The 17,257-nt window shown below is 56.0% G+C and overlaps 3 protein-coding genes across 16 annotated transcripts in view; 1 reads left to right on the forward strand and 2 right to left on the reverse strand.

Annotated features, from left to right (window-relative positions):
- The window catches only part of IP6K1 (inositol hexakisphosphate kinase 1), a 56,848-nt gene extending 54,318 nt beyond the window's left edge, over nucleotides 1-2,530 (reverse strand). Inside the window, exon 1 of the mRNA XM_025885332.2 lies at nucleotides 2,324-2,530. The gene's annotated coding sequence lies outside the window, so the exon portion shown is untranslated. The remainder of the gene's footprint in view (nucleotides 1-2,323) is intronic.
- Nucleotides 2,531-4,435: 1,905 nt separating this feature from the next.
- CDHR4 (cadherin related family member 4) lies at nucleotides 4,436-15,103 on the reverse strand. Of its 14 annotated transcripts, XM_025885612.2 has the most exons (19): nucleotides 11,905-12,028; nucleotides 11,367-11,551; nucleotides 11,080-11,242; nucleotides 10,912-11,003; nucleotides 10,281-10,391; nucleotides 9,323-9,426; nucleotides 8,989-9,125; nucleotides 8,520-8,703; nucleotides 8,270-8,423; nucleotides 7,923-8,016; nucleotides 7,395-7,598; nucleotides 7,177-7,316; nucleotides 6,794-6,944; nucleotides 6,489-6,706; nucleotides 6,113-6,255; nucleotides 5,546-5,602; nucleotides 5,357-5,444; nucleotides 5,104-5,131; nucleotides 4,436-4,590 (listed from the first exon to the last, which is right to left on the reverse strand). In XM_025885612.2, the coding sequence occupies exons 1-19, from the start codon at nucleotides 11,951-11,953 to the stop codon at nucleotides 4,535-4,537; spliced, it is 2,358 nt and encodes a 785-aa protein (XP_025741397.1). In that variant the 5' UTR covers nucleotides 11,954-12,028; the 3' UTR covers nucleotides 4,436-4,534. The 14 variants fall into 14 exon arrangements, with proteins under 14 accessions (XP_025741397.1, XP_073757314.1, XP_073757319.1 ...); XM_073901213.1 differs by lacking the exon at nucleotides 5,104-5,131 and having other exon boundaries at nucleotides 5,224-5,444; XM_073901218.1 differs by having other exon boundaries at nucleotides 5,357-5,437; nucleotides 7,177-7,598.
- A 229-nt stretch (nucleotides 15,104-15,332) lies between these two features.
- On the forward strand, nucleotides 15,333-17,230 carry INKA1 (inka box actin regulator 1). Its single transcript, XM_025884814.2, has 2 exons — nucleotides 15,333-15,650; nucleotides 16,394-17,230. The coding sequence occupies exons 1-2, from the start codon at nucleotides 15,441-15,443 to the stop codon at nucleotides 17,186-17,188; spliced, it is 1,005 nt and encodes a 334-aa protein (XP_025740599.2). The 5' UTR covers nucleotides 15,333-15,440; the 3' UTR covers nucleotides 17,189-17,230.
- The last annotated feature ends 27 nt before the right edge of the window (nucleotides 17,231-17,257 follow it).

Genomic DNA, 17,257 nt, shown 5'->3' on the forward strand with positions numbered 1-17,257 from the left:
TCCTGCTATAATAGAGGAGAAATAAAATCTAATTTAAAATTGGGGCAAAAGCACAGATCCAGTGGCACAAACACACAAAATCCCCTACTGCTCCTTTGCCCCAAGCCAGAGACAGAGTGTACTGTGCAGCCTTTCCCCAGCTCTCCCATCACTGCTCCCCACAGTCTCAGGGTAGCACTGGGAGGGCAAGCAGCAAATAATACTGACACAATTACAGCAGCCCAAGGTGACGGTGAGACCAAGACCCAACCAAGAAGAAGGTCTAAGAATTTCGGCACCCACTGCTATGTTCACCCAATGCATGTTTTCCAAGAATCAATACTGGATCTTAGCCAGGAAAGGGATGGACCACAACAGCCCCTTCGGAGATGCAGAATTACTTTCCGTTTTCAGGCTTCAGTTCTGCCCTTTGAGCAAGTTCTGCCTCTGTCCTATAGCACTGAGGATGGGCCTCCATAAGACCCTACAGGTGCAAGCACTTCAGGCAAGGTAGGAGGTGGAGATCCATGGCCACCAAATCCCCATTTCTACGCGTTTATTCTGCCCATTTCCCTCTTTAAATACAGAAGGTATTTTGAACTCCAGACAAATTTAACACTCTTGTAAACATCTAGTTCTCATCTACTACATGCAGGGGTTAGGTCTTAGCAGAGGAAACAACAAAAAATATTCTTAAAAGAGCAAATACTATTTTGTTTTTTGTGTAAGGATAATACCCCTTATACAATACACCCCTTATACGAGTACCCCCAGGGACTGGAATATCTGGGGAGTGTTTCATAAAGAGGACCTGAGCTGGACTCTAGAGAAAAGAGAAGTGGAGATGAAGAAGAGCTGGTATCCCAAAGAGGAGCAAAAGCCATTGCACTCGGCTGGCAAGAGAACTGTGTAAGGAAGTATCGTGTATGGAATGTCTAGCAAATCATTTGGTTAATGGGGATTAGGATAAACCCTGGAGAGGTGGGCTGGGGCCAGCTGAGCAGCAGCACCTTGAATGCCAGGTTAGGACATCAGATCTCATCCCATAAGCCTACAGCGGTTTCTGACTTCAGTGTAGGATCTCCAGTCTCTCCAAGTGTGTCTGTTGCTCCTAACAGTTAAAACTGCTGACATTTACAGGTGAATTACATAAATACAAGGAAGAGTCTTTGTGTTCTCACAAGTAAGACCATAGCAACAGGCCGCCAGCCTCCTCTGGTTCAGCATCTTCTCCAAAAAGATCTCCTGATCAAGGAGCTGGTTTCTTTCAAAATTAAACATTCAGAGATGACAGGATCCTGACACAAGCACACAAAGTATTGTTGCTTGACTTAGTCAATTCATTCAGGCTTTCTGTATGACCACATACATGGAGCCTGTGCAGAGGAGTCAAGGGATCACAGGGAAAGAGCAACGTGTCCTGGAGCACTTAGAACTCTTCCTAGACCTGCACACCTTGCCCATGGTCTCCAACCCTCCCACCCTCGCAGGAAGGGGACCTGACGGTCTGTTTTCATTGGGCAAAATACATCTTGTCTCTTAAAAGTTAATTTAACAGTTCCATACCATCCACAAAGACAAAGGTGAGTTTCATTTCTCTTTCTGACTCTAATACAGTCCTACATTTCCTTTGTCTCCTGATGACACTGGCAGAGTATCTACCTCTTTAGAAGATAAAACCAAGTCATCACCATAATATTCACTTTCTTCTAGAGCAAAAAGAAGACCTTACCACAAGTCCAAAAAATGGTCAGAAACCAAAGAAATTATGTTCCAAAATAAAACTCGGGCATCATGGACATGGAAGCAGGCTCTTCAGGAAGAAGCAAACACTGAGCTCGGAGCAGCACAGGAGCCAGGCACTGGGCAGAGCTTTAGCCCTGCCAGAATCACAGGGCCGTGACACTGGCCTGCCTGGGTTCGTGGGGGCTTTGGCCTGTTTCGTCTAGTCTTAGTTTTCAACTAAGTGAAAAACACTCGCAGGAACCACATCTAATAAAGAGGCAGGTGTGTATTTCCCACTCGGGAGCAACAGAAGACTCCCGAGAGCATCAGGCTGGCAATGGACACGTTTCAGGGATGCGGGTCAGAGGAGATAATTTCCCGCTACCCAGCAGGCCGGCCTTTGGGCGCAGGGCTCTCCGACCTCTCCCCGCGGCCGTCCACCGGCCTCGGCGCTGGCATGTGGGAGGCTCCACGGGCTGCGGGTCAGGACGCTCGAGCGATGTGTGAACGATGCTTGGCGGATGCCCCGGCCCCGCGCGCGCCAGCTCCAACCCCGCGCCCGCCGCCGCCCGCCCCGCCGGCGTCAGGCCGGTCTTTCGGCCCGGCTCCTGTCACTCACCGGCCCGGCCCGGGCAGCGGGCGCCCACGGCTCCCCACGGGAGCTGGGCCCCCCGGGCCTCCAGGTTTCGGCCCGCCCCCGGCAGGCAGCGGCAGGTGGATGAGCCCCGCAGCAGCGGCCCCACACCGGCCGCTCGGTCCAGCTCCCGGCGCTGCCCACTGGGTACGGATCAACAACAAGATGGCGGCCAGCCGAGGGGGCGGGGGCCGGGCGTCATAGTAACCAGGACGGCGAAGAACCCGCCCCAGCTGAGGATGTCTCCAATCAACAGCGTCTTCGTCCCACGCTTAAGGGAGTTTTTCTCGCTGACAGGTCGGCCTGCCTGTCACTCAGAGCCTGCCTCTCACGGCCCCTGCCGAACGCCTTGGGACGTGACTGTGACGGCGAGGGCTGGCGCATGCGCGCCGTTCCCAGAGTTGCTGGCGGCAGAGCTTTTGCTGGCGACTCTGAGGCTATACCGCCCTTGGCCTTTTCGCGTGTGCAGCCTTTTTGCGAAGCCGACAGCGTCTTCTCACACACGCACGCACACTTAGCGAATGCGTGCTGTGTGCTATATGCTTTTTTTGCCACACCCTGGAAGGGAAGGCGTGTTGTCTAGGTTCACTGGTGAGGAAACTGAGGCGCAGAGGGGGAGGCCTGGCCAAGGTCACGCCACCTCTGGAAATGGAGGCACTGTATCTCGTACCTCCTCCTACTGATTTCAAAGCATAATACCCACTTCCTAACGGCTTCCCCAGCTTTGCCTCTCATCAGTGGCAAGGTGCAGCCATGTGTGCTAACCCCAAGCAGTCCCTGGCCGGTGCATTGCCCACCTTTGTCCTTCTGCCTTGAGTTCAGTGCCCAGCACAAGCCCTGGTACACAACAGAAACTCCTCTTCTTGCCCTAGAGCATCTTGTCTTGAGTGCCTGACACAGCTTTTGCCCTGGACTGGCATGATCTATCTCAGAGGCTGACTGTGAGTACTAGGAAAATGGTTATCCCTTGTTCCTGGTACAGAGCACCTAACTCTGGGCTTGGCTTCAGGGTTAGGAGCTCAAATGCAATCACACAGCCTGGAACCACACATCAAGAGCCAGAACTAGCTAGTTATGTGACTTTTGAGCCTCAGTTGCCCCGTTTATAAAATGAGGATAACAAATGAGCCCTTAGACCAGGATGAGTGCTCAGGAAAGTCGGCCTGTTACCACTTCCAGTAACAGCCTGCTATCAGGTCGCTGCCACTGGGCCAGCTTTAACACCCTCACTTTCGGGGGAGCACCATGAAGCATGTTTTTCCTACAGAAGGCACTCAGCTTCTTCCCCGATCTGGGACAGCATAACTGGCTTAGGGAGGGAGGTCCTCCATTGCCCTGAGAGGGTTCAGGTTCACAGACTTGGCAGAGGGGAGAGTATTGAAAGAACTTAGGGCTATCTCAGTAAAGGTAGCCTCTACCCAGAGAGCAGATCCTCTTGGAGAGCTGGCAGTAACCTGAGACCTGAATCCAGGCCCGGCAAGGGGAGTGAGCTAGCACTGCATCCAATAGAACCTGCACTCCTGCAGGTTATTGTAGGCCACCTGGCTATGTGCAATGGCTCGGCTCAGCTCAGCATTGGGAGGGCTGAGGGCCAAGAAACCAGAAGAAACAGATCAGGAATAAGTGGGAATATCCTGTCAGAAGAGGGCTACCATCAATCCCTCCATGGCCATCCTTGCCACAGGGTTCTCAAGTCTGCACCAACTCTTACCTCAGTGAAAAAGTTCCAGGTCCTACCCAAGAACACCTCCACACACAGTCTGCAAATGGCACTGGAGGTTGGTAAGGGCCCTCAAGCAGCAACAATATCCTCTGTTCAGTGGGAAATGGAAGCTCCCCGGCCCTCCCCATCCGCTAGAGCAGGTGGTCTCTGAAGGGACGGCCTGATTGGAGGCCTCCTATGTCCCTAGCAAGGATAACAGCCTCTTATCTTGGCGTTAATCATGGTCAGGCAGAGCATCATACAATGCCTTCTCAAAAGAAAAATAATCCTACTACTCCCTAGAGTGTTCCCAGCGGCAAGGCCCTCTCCAAATGAGAACAAGGAAGCACAGATTCCAGAGCTTCTCCCACAGGTGGGTTTCAAGGCTGGGACTCTTCTGTTTGTAATTTTGTTTATTGTTGAATCAACTTGAAGACTCAGCCTGTGATCATGGGAAAAAGAAATTCCACGCATAGTGAAGCCGCTTCTTGGCCTCAGAGCCAGCGCCGGGCTCCCGTGAGCGTGTTGAACAGGTAATCTCTGCCTGTACCTAAGCTCGGATGAACAGGAGGGAGAGAGGGCACTGCTGGCCTCAGCAGAACAGCCTCCTTCCCTTAAAGGTAGGGGAAGACATTCCAGAACCCTTGGTGAGACCCTCCTTCTCCTTGATCCAACCTGTCCCCTCCCTCCTTTCTCAGCAATCCTGTGAAGTCTGGCTCAAATGCACAGGGAAGCATCCTTGATTCCCACAAACGGGACACCAGCCCCCCTAAGCCCAGTGCCAGATCACTCTGCCATAAATCACTTATGACAGTGTAATATCTGAGGGCCTCTTCCCTCACCACCGTTTCTGCCATAGGCAGGAACCAGACCAGGTCTGAGTCACCTTCTGGTCCAACAGGTGTTTGAGAAACGTTGGCTGAAATGCGAATGGGGGCGAGAACAGACCCCATTCAGGGAAAGAGTAAATAGTGGTTGCCTGGTGGTGAAAGGAGATGCTGAGATGGGCTGAAGAGAGAAAGTGGACCCAGGTGGAGAGTGGTTTGGGAAGAGGGGGACTCACGGGAGTCCTGTGCTCTGCCATCAAAGAGCTGCTGATGGGAGGAATGAGAGGACGCAATGAGTTGAGCCCCGCCCCCAGGGAGCAGCTGGAGGTCTGCTCCCAAAGGGGTCAGGGGCCCACATGTTTCCTCCATCCTGATGGTGCTGCCATGGGCTCTACCACAGGGGTAGCCATCCACAAGGAGGCAGGCTTGACAGGGGAGTACTCTAGAACAGCCTCGGTGCCCACGATACAGGATGGCAGGTTGGCATACCAGGCTCATGACACTGCTAGGTGTCTGGGGCATCTCCATCCTTGGTGCCTCCATGAACCCCTCAATGGATTCCTCAGTTCCCTGGATACTAGGGCAAAGTAAGAGCAGGAATAAAAGAAAAGGCTCTTGGTCCCAGCCTCAGTTTAAGGGATGGACTCTCAGGCATAGAGGTTTGCAAAGGAGGCTGACCTGTTCAGTAGCAGAGCCTGGGCTGGTTTTCTTGGTGTCTGTAGCATCTGGGCCAACCTAAAATGCCAGGAGCAGGGACCAGTCAGTGAGGGCAGCAGACCTGCTGGCTCCAGGAACCAGCACCATTTATCTGCTCCTTTATACTGGGGATAGCCAATGTCTGTATGCAATGCGCACATTGTTACCCCCACCTTCCCCTGGATTCAGTCCTGTGCCCACAAAAAAAAAACTCATTTGTAGGGGCAGATCAGGTTTGAAGCGGAGGGTAGGGGGTCAGAAATAGGGATAAATGCACAATGCACGCAAACTCTGAGTCTCAAGCACTGGGTGTCATCCACACGCACCCCACTCCAAGACCCGGCTTTGCCAATAAAGGCAACAACTTGCTCCCAGTGCATTTCCGCCTCTGACCTGAGGACCTCTGGAGGGAGAGGAGCTCCCATTAATATCAGTTTGTCTGCACATCAACTTGGGCATTGTCATCAAATCTTGGTGAAACCACCTATCACAGATGGAGTCCATTAGGGGGCTGGGGTGAGGCAGAGAGCAGAGGGATAGGAACCTTACCCCTGGAAGAGCCTGCTGAAGAGCCAGCCTAGAGCCAAGAGAAAGAGGGCACTGGTCACGGTCAGCACCACCACAAACCAGGGTTCCGGCTGCCAGAAAGCCTCCGTGTCTGTCACAAGCAGGGGTGTCGTCATTGAAGTCACCTGAAATGGGGGCCACAGCCCTGCCAAAATGTCCTGATCATCCAGCCTTCAGACCCCTCCAAGAGTTGGGCCACCACAAACCCCAGAGTTGCTCTTCCAAATTGCTAGGCTCTTAACACTCAATGGCTCCCTCTGGAGTGCCTTCCCCCATTGTTTCACCTGGAAAACTGGGTCTCCTCCCCCTTCAAGATCCTCTATCCCCACCTCCCAAGGTCCCAAGGGCCCCCCCTCACTGCAGCGCTGCGGGTGCGGGTGGCCGCTGTGCTGGTGCTCCAAGGAACGAGATGCACAATGACAGTGGCTGTGGCGCTGAGGTGGGGAATGGAGGGACCCGCGTCAGCCACCCGGATCAATAGCTCATGAGTATGGGGCTGCTCTGGCCAGGGGGGCCCCAACATGTTGTTGTGCACCAGGATGGGTCCTTGCAGGCTGAATCGGCTCTGACTATTCCCTGAAAGCAGAGTGGCAGAGGAAGGGGACCATTGCTGGCCTTGGCCTGCTCCTTCCCCAACAGCCTGGAGGCCCCCATGGCCCTCACCTCCCACGATGCTGTAGGAAAAGACCAGACGCTGTGGCTCTTGAGGAACCCAACAGGACACCTTGGTCACCTCCACACTACGGCCCAGGGGAGCGTAGATGGTGAGTTCCTGAAATGGGGGCTGACACTCGGGGGCATGGTCGTTCACATCCTGCAGGAGGGTAGCCTGGTCACCCCAAATTCCCCAGGCCAGCCCCTCAGTCTCCCCCAAGTACAGCCAGAGCCTAGAAGTCAGAAAATAGGTTCCAAAGGTTTTCATTACGAGGCACCACTTCCCTCCAGCCAACCAATGGAGGAAACTTAAGCCCAGTGTAGAAAAGTAGAATGCCAGAGGAAGATCTGAACATTTGCCAAGTTTTTCCAAGGCCTCGGGGCTCAATTACCTCAACCTCAATGGTAATGGTGCAGGAGCCAGAGCGGCGGTGGGTGGGGTCCTGGTCTTGGCTCTGGTCAGTCACTAGGACTGTGAGCCTGTACAATGTCTGCAGCTCATAGTCCAAAGATCCCAGGAGGTGAATTTCCCCTAGAAGAGGTGCCCACAGCCTCAGCTTGCAGTCAACTCTGGTTCCACCCTTCCATCCCAGCCCTGGGGTAGGAGTACCGCTGAGACGGTCCACAGAGAAGGCGGTGGGCCCACCAGAGATGTCATACTCAATGCTGTTGTGTGGGTAATCCTTGTCCGTGCCCACCACAGAGCCCAGCAGGGTGTGGGGCCCTGCATCCTCCCGGATCCGGAATGTGTGTGGGACACAGGCTGGGGAGAACTCATTGACAGGAATCACCATCACCAATACTGGCACCTCAGCTGGAAGCCATTTAGCAGTCAAGGAGCTGGCCTGGGGTGCCCAGCCCTTCCCTGGGGTCTGAGGAGGGAGACATGGCCCTGCACTGGGGGTCTAAGGAGGGAGTTGGTCTGGAGGAAGGAAGAGCAATAGCCATTCCTCACGGTGGGGGGGGGGTGCTAGATGTCAAGGAGAGGAGAGATAATGCCCCACCCTAGGGGTCTGACCTGGAGACAACCCTGCCCTATTGGTTTCTGTGGGAGGAGAGGTGACCCTATCTTGAGGCTAGGTAGAGGAGTACAGAACAGCCCTGTCCTGAATGTCCAGGCCTGGGTATGGTCACTCACTGGTCATCAGGGGCTGACCACCATCGAGCACCAGGATGGAGGCTGCATGCTGAAAGCAGGCCCCAGGAGTGTCACAGTCCAGTGTGGCATTCACCTGGCCAGAGGGGCCACAGAGTGAGACTGAGCCAAGGCCTGGGTGAGCCTAGAGCCACACTGGGCTGCATCAGGTCAGGGCATCCACACATAGTCAACCCTGAGCCTCTGTTTTCTGGACTACAAAGCAGATTGACTTCACCACCATCTCCTTCACCCCCACGGTCTCAGCTCCCACAGACCCTTGCCCCCCAACCCTCCACTTTCCTGTCCCGAGCACCCTGCACATGGGTCTGGAGGAGGGGGCTGGGCACCTCCAAGGCCCTGCCTCGAAGGCAGAGGCTAGCTGGGCCAGGAGGGCTGTGGAACCGCAGCTCGTAGTTGAGGGTGGAGCCAGGAGAGTCTGGATCAGTGCAAGTGAAGGTGTTCAGCACCGTGCCCACCGGCGTGGTCTCGGGGATTTCAGTCCTGGGAGCAGAGTGTGGGCCGCAGGGTAAGAGTCGAACAGGACCATGAGCCATGGCCATCACCCCAAGAGCTTAGGTAAGGTTCCTGTATACTCACACGAGCATCGCTGGGAGGCAGCGCGGGGGCCAGCGGTTGACCGAACGCACATTCACCGTGAGATCGAGGTCAACGCTGGCCCACGGCCTGAGCCGCTCATAGGCCTTCACCTGCAGCCTAGTGACTGCTGTGCCCCAGGCCTGCGCCAACTCCAGGGGCGCGGTGGTGCGGACCACACCGTCCTCTGGGCAGGGCAGGGGTGGGGAATGCTGATTTAGCCCCTCCCCCAGTTCAACCCTGTCCCCAGCCTCCCACCGGATCCACCGCAGCAGGAGGGCACTGAGCCTGGCCCCTCTTGCCACCTCCTCCGAGGCTCGCCTCTAAATTCTAGCCTGGCCTCCAAACGCCACTGCGCCCCTGTCTGCCTTGGCTCCAGCCTTGTTTCTCAGGAGGGCGAGGAGGTAGCGTGGGTCACTCTGGACCAGCCGCAGAGGCATCCCACACCACCAACACTCCCAGGGCCCCTCACCACGTCCGATGGAGAAGAGCGGGCAGGGCACCGGGGAGAGGATTTCGTAGCGCACGTCGAAGCCCTGGGCTCGAACCTGAACCACCTGACTGCCGGGGGCCAGGTCATCCAGGATGGTGATATTCCGGGCCTGCCCCCTGGACCAAAAGTGGGGGGCACTACCTCATGCCCACTCACACCACCCCTAGCCCTGTCCACAGGCCCCTCCCCCGGGAGTTCCCTCATACAGGAGCTAGCTGGGGACACTCCAGCAGAGCCACACCTTAACCTTAATCCTAATTCCCTGGGGCTAGGCCTTGCCACCCCCACTGTACCCAGGGTAGGGAAGCCTTACAGGAAGGAGATCTGACTGGAGGGAACAGGCAAAACTTTCACCTTCAGCATCCCATGGCAGCTTCGATTTTGGCCAAAGGTCACCAAAATCTGAAGCTGGAAGACCTGTGGTGCACACAGAACAGGAAGGGGACTAGTGTGTATACGTATGTCTGTGCCTAGTCTTCCCTGCAAATAGGCACCCCCTGCCTCAGGCCCTCCATGGACAAGGAGCCCCAACCCTCACTCTACCCCAATACCTGTCACTCTGCTGACAGGTAGTCCTTTGAGTCCCGTTCTTTGGGGCCATAAATTTTTCTTTTAGGATGCAAACAGCCCAAAAACATGTGATATCTGAGTCATTCACAATGTGACAATCTTAGAGTTGCTAAGAACCAATCATTAAGACATGGAAGTTTTAAAGAAGGAACTTTTCGGGCCACCTGGGTGGCTCAGTCATTAGGCGTCTGCCTTCGGCTCAGGTCATGATCCCAGGGTCCTGGAATTGAGTCCCTCATCGGGCTCTCTGCTCGGCGGGAAGCCTGCTTCTCCCTCTCCCACTCCCCTTGCTTGTGTTCCTGCTCTCACTGTCTCTCTCTCTCTCTCTCTCTCTCTCTCTCTCTCTCTGTCAAATAAATAAATAAAATCTTAAAAAAAAAAAAGAAGGAACTTCTCTAACCTCCAGACGAGCCACTTTACCTAGAACTTTCTCTTCCTGTGTGACTGCTCTGAACACTCTCAGTTCTATTAAAGGGAGAGCTCCCAGAGCCAGGGATCCCTTTTCTTTCTGGAACTCCAGAACCCAGCACAGAACCAGGCCAACATGGGAGAACAGCCAGCATGTGGCAACAGGTACAGATGTGGGCTACGTCTGAGCAGGGCAGCAAAATTTAGGAGGCCAAGAACAAACAAACCTCCAGGAAATTGTGTCCATTGCATGCTCCATCCATGGGTATCCCCAGGTTCCAAGTCAAGCTCACCTTTCCAGCCTGGCCTTTGAGGCCCTGGGATGGTGCCAGCAGCCAACCTTGCCCATTGATGGAGAAAGGTCCAGGGAAGTATGGAGGGTCCTGGGCACTGTTAATGCTTATCTGACAGGACAGAGATGCTGGAGGCCCCAGCCCCAGCCCCAGCCCCCAGTGACCCAAAATCCCCCAACAACCCAGCTGGTACCTGCCCATACCCAACTCTCCCATACCCCATCATCGGGTGGCTCCCCAACCTCCACCCTGACCCCTGGCCCTGATCCTCAATCTTTTCTGCTTTTAAATCAATTATTTTGTTCTTTTTGTTTGTTTGTTTAGCAACATTTTTGGGGGGGATTACATAAGTGACACAGAATTTTCATAAAGAATTCAGAACACACAGGAGAACCTGAAAGAACACAAGCCCTTAAGATGTCCTTGTAGGAACAGCCATGGTCATTGGGGGTGGGCAGGCCTCTGTGGTTCTCTCCAAGAACATACATCACACAGAGGCTTAGTGGACACTAAAGGGTCTCTCTGCTGTCTGTGTTTGGCCAGAGAGGAGCTGGGCCAAGGAGGGGCCGGGCTTGGTTTCCCCATGTGCCTCCCCCATCCTGTCCCCCCACTGTCCCTGTGCTGGGCTCACCTGGGCATGCTGGAGTTCCAGGCCTGGGAGCAGCAGAGTGTACAGCTGGGCCCCAGGTGTGACTGTTTCCCGAACCTGAATGATTTCCCCAGCTAGCCAGAGGGGAGGTCAGGGAGGCTCTGTTCAAGCCATGCCTGCTCACCCCCTGCCTGCTGCCCCTGGCCTCACCTGGGCTGGCAAATCGGCCAGAGCACGGGCTATAGCCAGGGTCCCGGTACACATACACATAGAGTGGTCCCTCCGTCACATTGTTGCCACATGTGAACCGAAGCTGCAGTTCATAGTGGTTCACTGCTAGGGCATCCAGCCGGGCCAAGCTGTTTAAGGTCACCTATGGCAGATGGGCAGTGCCATGTGGGACTCTAGGCTCTCCATCCCCCTACACTACCTCTGGCTTGGTGAATTAAGGGCCTCCCTTGTCCCCCCATGGTTCCCATCTGTGCCCATGACCCTACCGTGCCCACATAGATCTTCTGCCACCTGCTCAAGCTGGGTTGGTTGAAGAAGGTGGTGGGTGGCTGCACGTGGACCAACTCCAGCATGGGCATGTGAGCAGTGCAGTTGAAGGAGAAGGAATGAATGGTGGTGCCAGGTCCCTGGCTTTCAGAGACATTTATGAACCAGGGCAGGCAGTGGAGTTCTGTGAGAAAGAGACAATTCACGCTGGAGGCCCCCCAGGCTCGTGGAACCACATAGATGAGCCCTTCAGCCTCAGGGCCAGGTCGCATCTCGGGGCGAAGCAGCCATAACTCTTCCTTGTCCCCCACATCCAACCAGGGCTCAGCTCATTGAACAGAACGGGAGTGAAGACTTGGTTGAGGAAGCAGCCACGATAAGGAATGAGGGTCAGGGAGTTAGAACTTTGCCCTTCCCTGGCTCTCCCACAGCCCCTGCCCTGCATGGTAACTTATCCGAGAAGAGTCACGATTCCACTCCACTGTGGAGTGTGTCAGAGCATGAGAACTGGGGTTCCCCCACCCACCGGCTCCTCACCAGAGACAACCAGAGCAAGCAGAAGCGCCGGGGGCCTGAGCAGGGCCATAGTGGCCTGAAGATACAGACAGCAGATGAGACTCCGGAAGACCAGACGTGTTTATCAGGCCTACCCTGTTGCTAGGTCAGTTGCTTAAACACAGCTGGGCAGGCTGGACTCCTGGGCCTCCCAGATCCTAGCCCCGCCCACCCCTGGTAACTTGAGCTCTAGACTCCAGGCAGGCATTAAAAGGCCTGGACAACCCCAAGTTTTACTGCTTCCAGTGAATTCTCCCGTTCGTTACTATAACCCAAAGGAAATGTTAGGGGGAAAGGATCAAGCTTCAGGTAGGGAAACTGAGGCTCAGGGAAGTAAGTCTTGGTCATGCAGTCTTTGGAGACACAAACACAGCACCCAGGAAAACTAGGTTAAGGACTTGCTACGCCACAGAGTCCAAACTCCAGTTGCCCACCCCCTCTCACCACTAAGAACATTATCTGTTTAGGGCGCATGGGTGGCTCAGTCCATTAAGCGTCTGCCTTCAGCTCAGGTCATGATCCCAGGATCCTGGAATCAAGTCCTGCATCAGGCTCCTTGCTCACCGGGGAGCCTGCTTCTCCCTCTCCCTCTGCCGCTTCCCCTGCTTGTGCTCTCTCTCTCTCAAATAAATAAAATCTTAAACAACAAAAAAAAGAACATTATCTGCCTATAAATCTGAGCCCAGCCATCAACAAAATCTCTTAAAAGTTGCCTACATCCCAGAAGCAAAAAGAATCCTTGGTGATATAAATCAAAATAGTGGTTATCTTTGAGGATATCAACCAGAGAGGGCACAGAGTGTCCTCCCTGGAGTAGCTGGGGCTAGTCTATACCTCAATCTGGGTGACAGGTGTACAAGGGTTTACAGATTTTAACATTCATTGAGCTATACCTTTGAGAGTTGTCCATTTGTTATATTTATATGTCAATTTTTACTTATTTTTTAATTTTTTAAAAAGATTTATTAATTTATTTGACAGAGAGAGAGACAGTGAGAGAGGGAATACAAGCAGGGGGAGTGGGAGAGGGAGAAGCAGGCTTCCCGCCGAGCAGGGAGCCCGATGTGGGATTCAATCCCAGGACCCTGAGATCATGACCTGAGCCGAAGGCAGACGCTTAACGACTGAGCCACCCAGGCGCCCTATATTTATATGTCAATGTTTAAAAAGTTGTCCACACTTGCTCTTTCTAGTTCTTCGTCTCTCACTCTCTTCTGCCCACTATCAACCAGTTTGTCCCTCTCTTCGTGAAACTACCCTCGTCAGAGTCCTCAGAGACCCGCATACTGCTAACTTCAGTTCATTCTCCAACCTTACCTCCTCTAGTGTTTGACGCTTGCTCCTTGGTTCCTAAGTGCCCACACTCTCTCGGTTTCCTCCCACCTCCCTGGCTGCTCCTGCTTAGCCCATTTGCTGGTCCTGCTTCCCTACCACCACCAGGGCTCAGTCCTGACCGCTGCCCTCCTCTGTCTACACTCACCTCCCCCAACACATCCAAGCCCGTGGCCTTAAATACTATCCACTCGCTTTGCCTTCCAGATCCAAGCCTTCAGTTCCAATCTCTCTCCCAAATTCCAGAGTCACACACCCAGTGGCTGACTCTGCATCTCATGTTGGATGTCCGACAGGCATCTCAAGGGTCGTATGTCCACGAATAATCGTTTGGTTTTCCTCCCCAAACCCGTTCTTCTGCAGTCTCTTTCCTGGATCAAGTCACAGCAATCTCATCCAACCAGTTGTTCAGGCCAGAAATCTAGGAGTCCTGCTGGATGCTCCTCTTTCCCTACCCATGTTCATGCAAAAGCAAGGCTTGATTGTAGCTCCAAAACATACCCCAAAGTCACCCCCTCTTGTGCCCCAGCTCTACCCAGGCCCAGGCCCTCCCCTCCCTTGGTGGGTGAGGGCAGGAGCCTTCACTCTGATTACAGAGTGGTTCTCCTAAAGCAGCTGGGATTACCCAAACAGGAGCCAGCCCAGGTCATTCCCTGCTCAAAAGCCCAGTGCTCCCTACCACACCAAGAACAAAACCCTATATTTCTTTTTTTTTTTTTAAGATTTTATTTATTTATTTGAGAGAGAGAATGAGAGAGAGAGAGAGAGAGAGAGAGAGAGAGCACATGAGAGGGGGGAGGGTCAGAGGGAGAAGCAGACTCCCCGCTGAGCAGGGAGCCCGATGCGGGACTCGATCCCAGGACTCCAGGATCATGACCTGAGCCGAAGGCAGTCGCTTAACCAACTGAGCCACCCAGGCGCCCAAAACCCTATATTTCTTTCTAGGGTTGCTAGGAGCCTGGTTTTGCTGACCTCCTTCCCCGCAACAACCATCGTTGAGATGCCTGGGCCTTCTTTATGTTAAGCCCTCTGCAATTCCTCTCTTCTCAGGGCTTTTAACTGGCTGATGCTTCTGCCTAGAATACCCCTCTTTTTGTTTTCTTTTTTTTGAGAGAGAGCGAGCATGGGCGGGGGGGGGGGGGGGGGGGGGGCGTTCAGAGGGAGAGAGAGAATCTTAAGCAGACTCCACGCTCAGCGTGGAGCCCAACTCCGGGCTCCATCTCACCACCCTGAGATCATGACCTGAGCCGAAATCAAGAGTCAGACGCTTAATCTACGGATCCACTCAGGTGCCCCTAGAATACCCTTCTTGATCTCCCATGATGGCTCATTCAGATCCCATACAGAATGCTGCCTCCTCTAAGAGACCCCTCTCCCAGACTAACCCATCCACCCTCATTCCCGCTATTTTTTTGTCTTACTGACTTGCCTAATCTGTCTCAAGTTAGACTGTATCCTGGAACCTAGCCTCCAATCCTGGAGCGGCCTCCAGGAACGGGCTCTGACCATTCTGGACAGAGTGCCGCCCTAACCCCCTGCACTCACTCTAGGTTGGCTTGTGGTGAGGGCAGACGGAATGCGGGTGTCGCCGAGGTAATCACGGTTAACCGCGCGCTCCCCACTAGAGGGCGGCCCTGCCTAGCTCTGCCAGACGCGGGGCGAGAGGGCGTGGCCTGGGCCTTGGCCGAAGCCCCTCTCCGGTGCCGCCGCGAGGTCCGGTGCTTCCGGAGTCCTCAGAGGGGCCGGATCCATCATTTCCAGGGTTTGTCGAGGCCCCTCCAGGAACGGATTCAGTGGCTCGTGCCCGGAGTGGGCCACAGCACTGCTAGGTCCGACGGTTGGGGGCGCTCTGCCCGCACGTGGGCGTTGCCGGAGGATCCGCGCGCTCACGGAGCCCCTGCGGGAGGGACCGCAGTCCTATCCCGGGAAAAACGGGGAAGCTGAGGCTACCGCGGGGAATCGCCTTGTCTTGGGTCGTGCAGCCAACCGTCCAGGGTGTGGGGGAGTCCCAGGCAGGACCCGCCCGGCTTCCAGCCACAGCCCCGCCCCTCCCTCCAGAACTGGAGAGAAAGGGGGAGCCGGCGTCAGGCTCACTGACCCACTCGGCCGGGCCCGAGGGGCGGAGCCACTTCAGCCCCGCCCCGGCCCCATTGGCTGCGGCACCAGGGGCGGGGCGCGGCTGCCAGATGTTGGGGCGGCGGCGGCGCGAGCTGTGGAGAGCGAGGAGCGGCGGAGCCAGGCGGAGGGCCGGGGCGCCGCTGGCCGGCCCGCTGGGCCCTCTCCGCGCCGCTCCCGCTGGAGTTCGTGGAGGAACTGGCAGGCCTGGCGGGGGCTCCGGCACGGGCATGCACAGCGCTCGGCTTGACAGCTTCCTGGGCCAGCTCCGCTGGGAACTGGTGAGGCTTGGGAGCGGGTGTGGCATGTGGGGACGTGTGTGGGGTGCCCAGCTGCCATCCGGCCCGAACGACACCCGGGTAGGGGGCCGGCCCGAGTGCCCATCCGAGGCAGGATGGGGGCGGGGCGGCGCAGATGGCCCAGATGGCCCGCATCGGGTTTCGGACGGCTGGGAGCTGTGCTGGGCATCAAGTAACAGCCGCCCAGCTGGCCTTGCTGCCGGGGTGACGGAGGGAGTTGGCGGGGAGAAACTTCTTTTGGGGCGGATCAGGGGGCTGCGAGGGACTAAAGTGCTGGCGCTGGTATGGATGCCTTCTACCCCAGACTGACCTCCTTCCTCTACCCCCCACCCCCCGCAAGTGCTCTTTCTCCGAAAGAGGCTGTGAGCTTTGGGGAGCCGAATCCCTCAGGAAGCAGGGATGCTCCCCCACCCCCAGCCCTGAACAGGACCTACTTCCCAATGCAGGCAGGCCCGCAACTCTGCCTCCCGCCCTGGTGGCGGGTACCGACTTGCCCAGCTGTGCGTGCTGCAGCCTGCCGGACTGCCACCAGGTCGGCTGATGGGAGCCACACGAGCTACGTGTGCCAGCGCCCCCATGCCGGCCCGGTGCCCGCTGGAGGCTTGCTGCCCAGGCCCGCAGGCCTCTCCAGCCCCCTGGGTCTGTTGTTTTGGGACTGGTCTGGCCAGGCAGGCAGGAGTGACAAGCACTATCCCCTCCAACTTGGGCCCTCTCTTCCTCCACAGCTGTGTGGCCGGGACACAGGCTCACCCCCCATGTCTGGCCCCCTTCCACCACCCCCCAAACCCGGCCCACGTGTTCCGCTCAGCCACCGACTCAGGGCCTCAGATGCCTTGGAAGAGGACTCAGTCGGCTGTGTGGAAGAGGAGGAAGAAGGTGTGGCAATAGGAGACAAGGGTGTTGTCTTGGGGAGCCCCAGGGAGCATGGCCTGGACTGGGACTCTGGCTTCTCTGAAGTGTCAGGCAGCACATGGAGAGAGGAAGAGCTGCCTGTACTCCAGCACCCAGCACCCCCAGTGTGGCCCCCACACAGACAGCGCCTCTCGGCCAGTGGCATTCCCCTGCCCAGCCGAGCTCCTGGGGCCAGTGCACCACCTGCCCACCGACCACGGCCCAAGTCTACCCCAGATGCCTGCCTGGATCATTGGCGGGGGCTGGAAGCTGAGGACTGGACAGCAGCCCTGCTGAACAGAGGTCGCAGTCGCCAGCCCCTAGTGCTGGGGGACAACTGCTTTGCTGACTTGGTGCACAACTGGATGGAGCTGCCAGAGGCAGTGGGTGAGGGGGACGATGGAGGAGGACCCCGTGCCCGTGCTCGGCCCCCTCAGTTCTTGCTTGGGCTCTCTGAGCAGCTGCGGCGCCAGCTGGCCAGGGCACGCAGGGCGGCTATGGCGGGAAAGAGACTATCGTGCCCACCTCGCCCGGAACCCGAGCTGCCTGCAGATGTCTCACGCTTTGCAGCTCTCATGCGCTGCCGCAGCCGTCAACCCATCATCTGCAGTGATGTCAGCTACCTCTGACCTTGCCCTCCAGCCTGGGACAATAAAAGGCCTTTCTCTGGACTATCCTGGTTCCATACCCCTGAGGCT

The sequence above is a fragment of the Callorhinus ursinus genome, unplaced genomic scaffold (genome assembly GCF_003265705.2).
Source record: "Callorhinus ursinus isolate GAN/ISIS: 27379988/994484 unplaced genomic scaffold, GSC_fseal_2.0 scaffold15, whole genome shotgun sequence".
Classification (NCBI taxonomy): domain Eukaryota; kingdom Metazoa; phylum Chordata; class Mammalia; order Carnivora; family Otariidae; genus Callorhinus; species Callorhinus ursinus.

Excerpts from the sequence above, each read along its gene's own strand:
- CDHR4 (XM_073901208.1), bottom strand. The coding sequence starts at position 11,953 with ATGGCCCTGCTCAGGCCCCCGGCGCTTCTGCTTGCTCTGGTTGTCTCT. Across the intron at positions 9,427-10,280 it reads TCAAAGGCCAGGCTGGAAAG|GTCTTCCAGCTTCAGATTTT; the intron begins GTGAGCTTGACT and ends TGTGCACCACAG. Across the intron at positions 4,591-5,223 it reads CATCAGGATGGAGGAAACAT|GTACAGGCAGAGATTACCTG; the intron begins GTGGGCCCCTGA and ends ATCCGAGCTTAG.
- INKA1 (XM_025884814.2), top strand. The coding sequence starts at position 15,441 with ATGTTGGGGCGGCGGCGGCGCGAGCTGTGGAGAGCGAGGAGCGGCGGA. Across the intron at positions 15,651-16,393 it reads GCCAGCTCCGCTGGGAACTG|CTGTGTGGCCGGGACACAGG; the intron begins GTGAGGCTTGGG and ends CTTCCTCCACAG.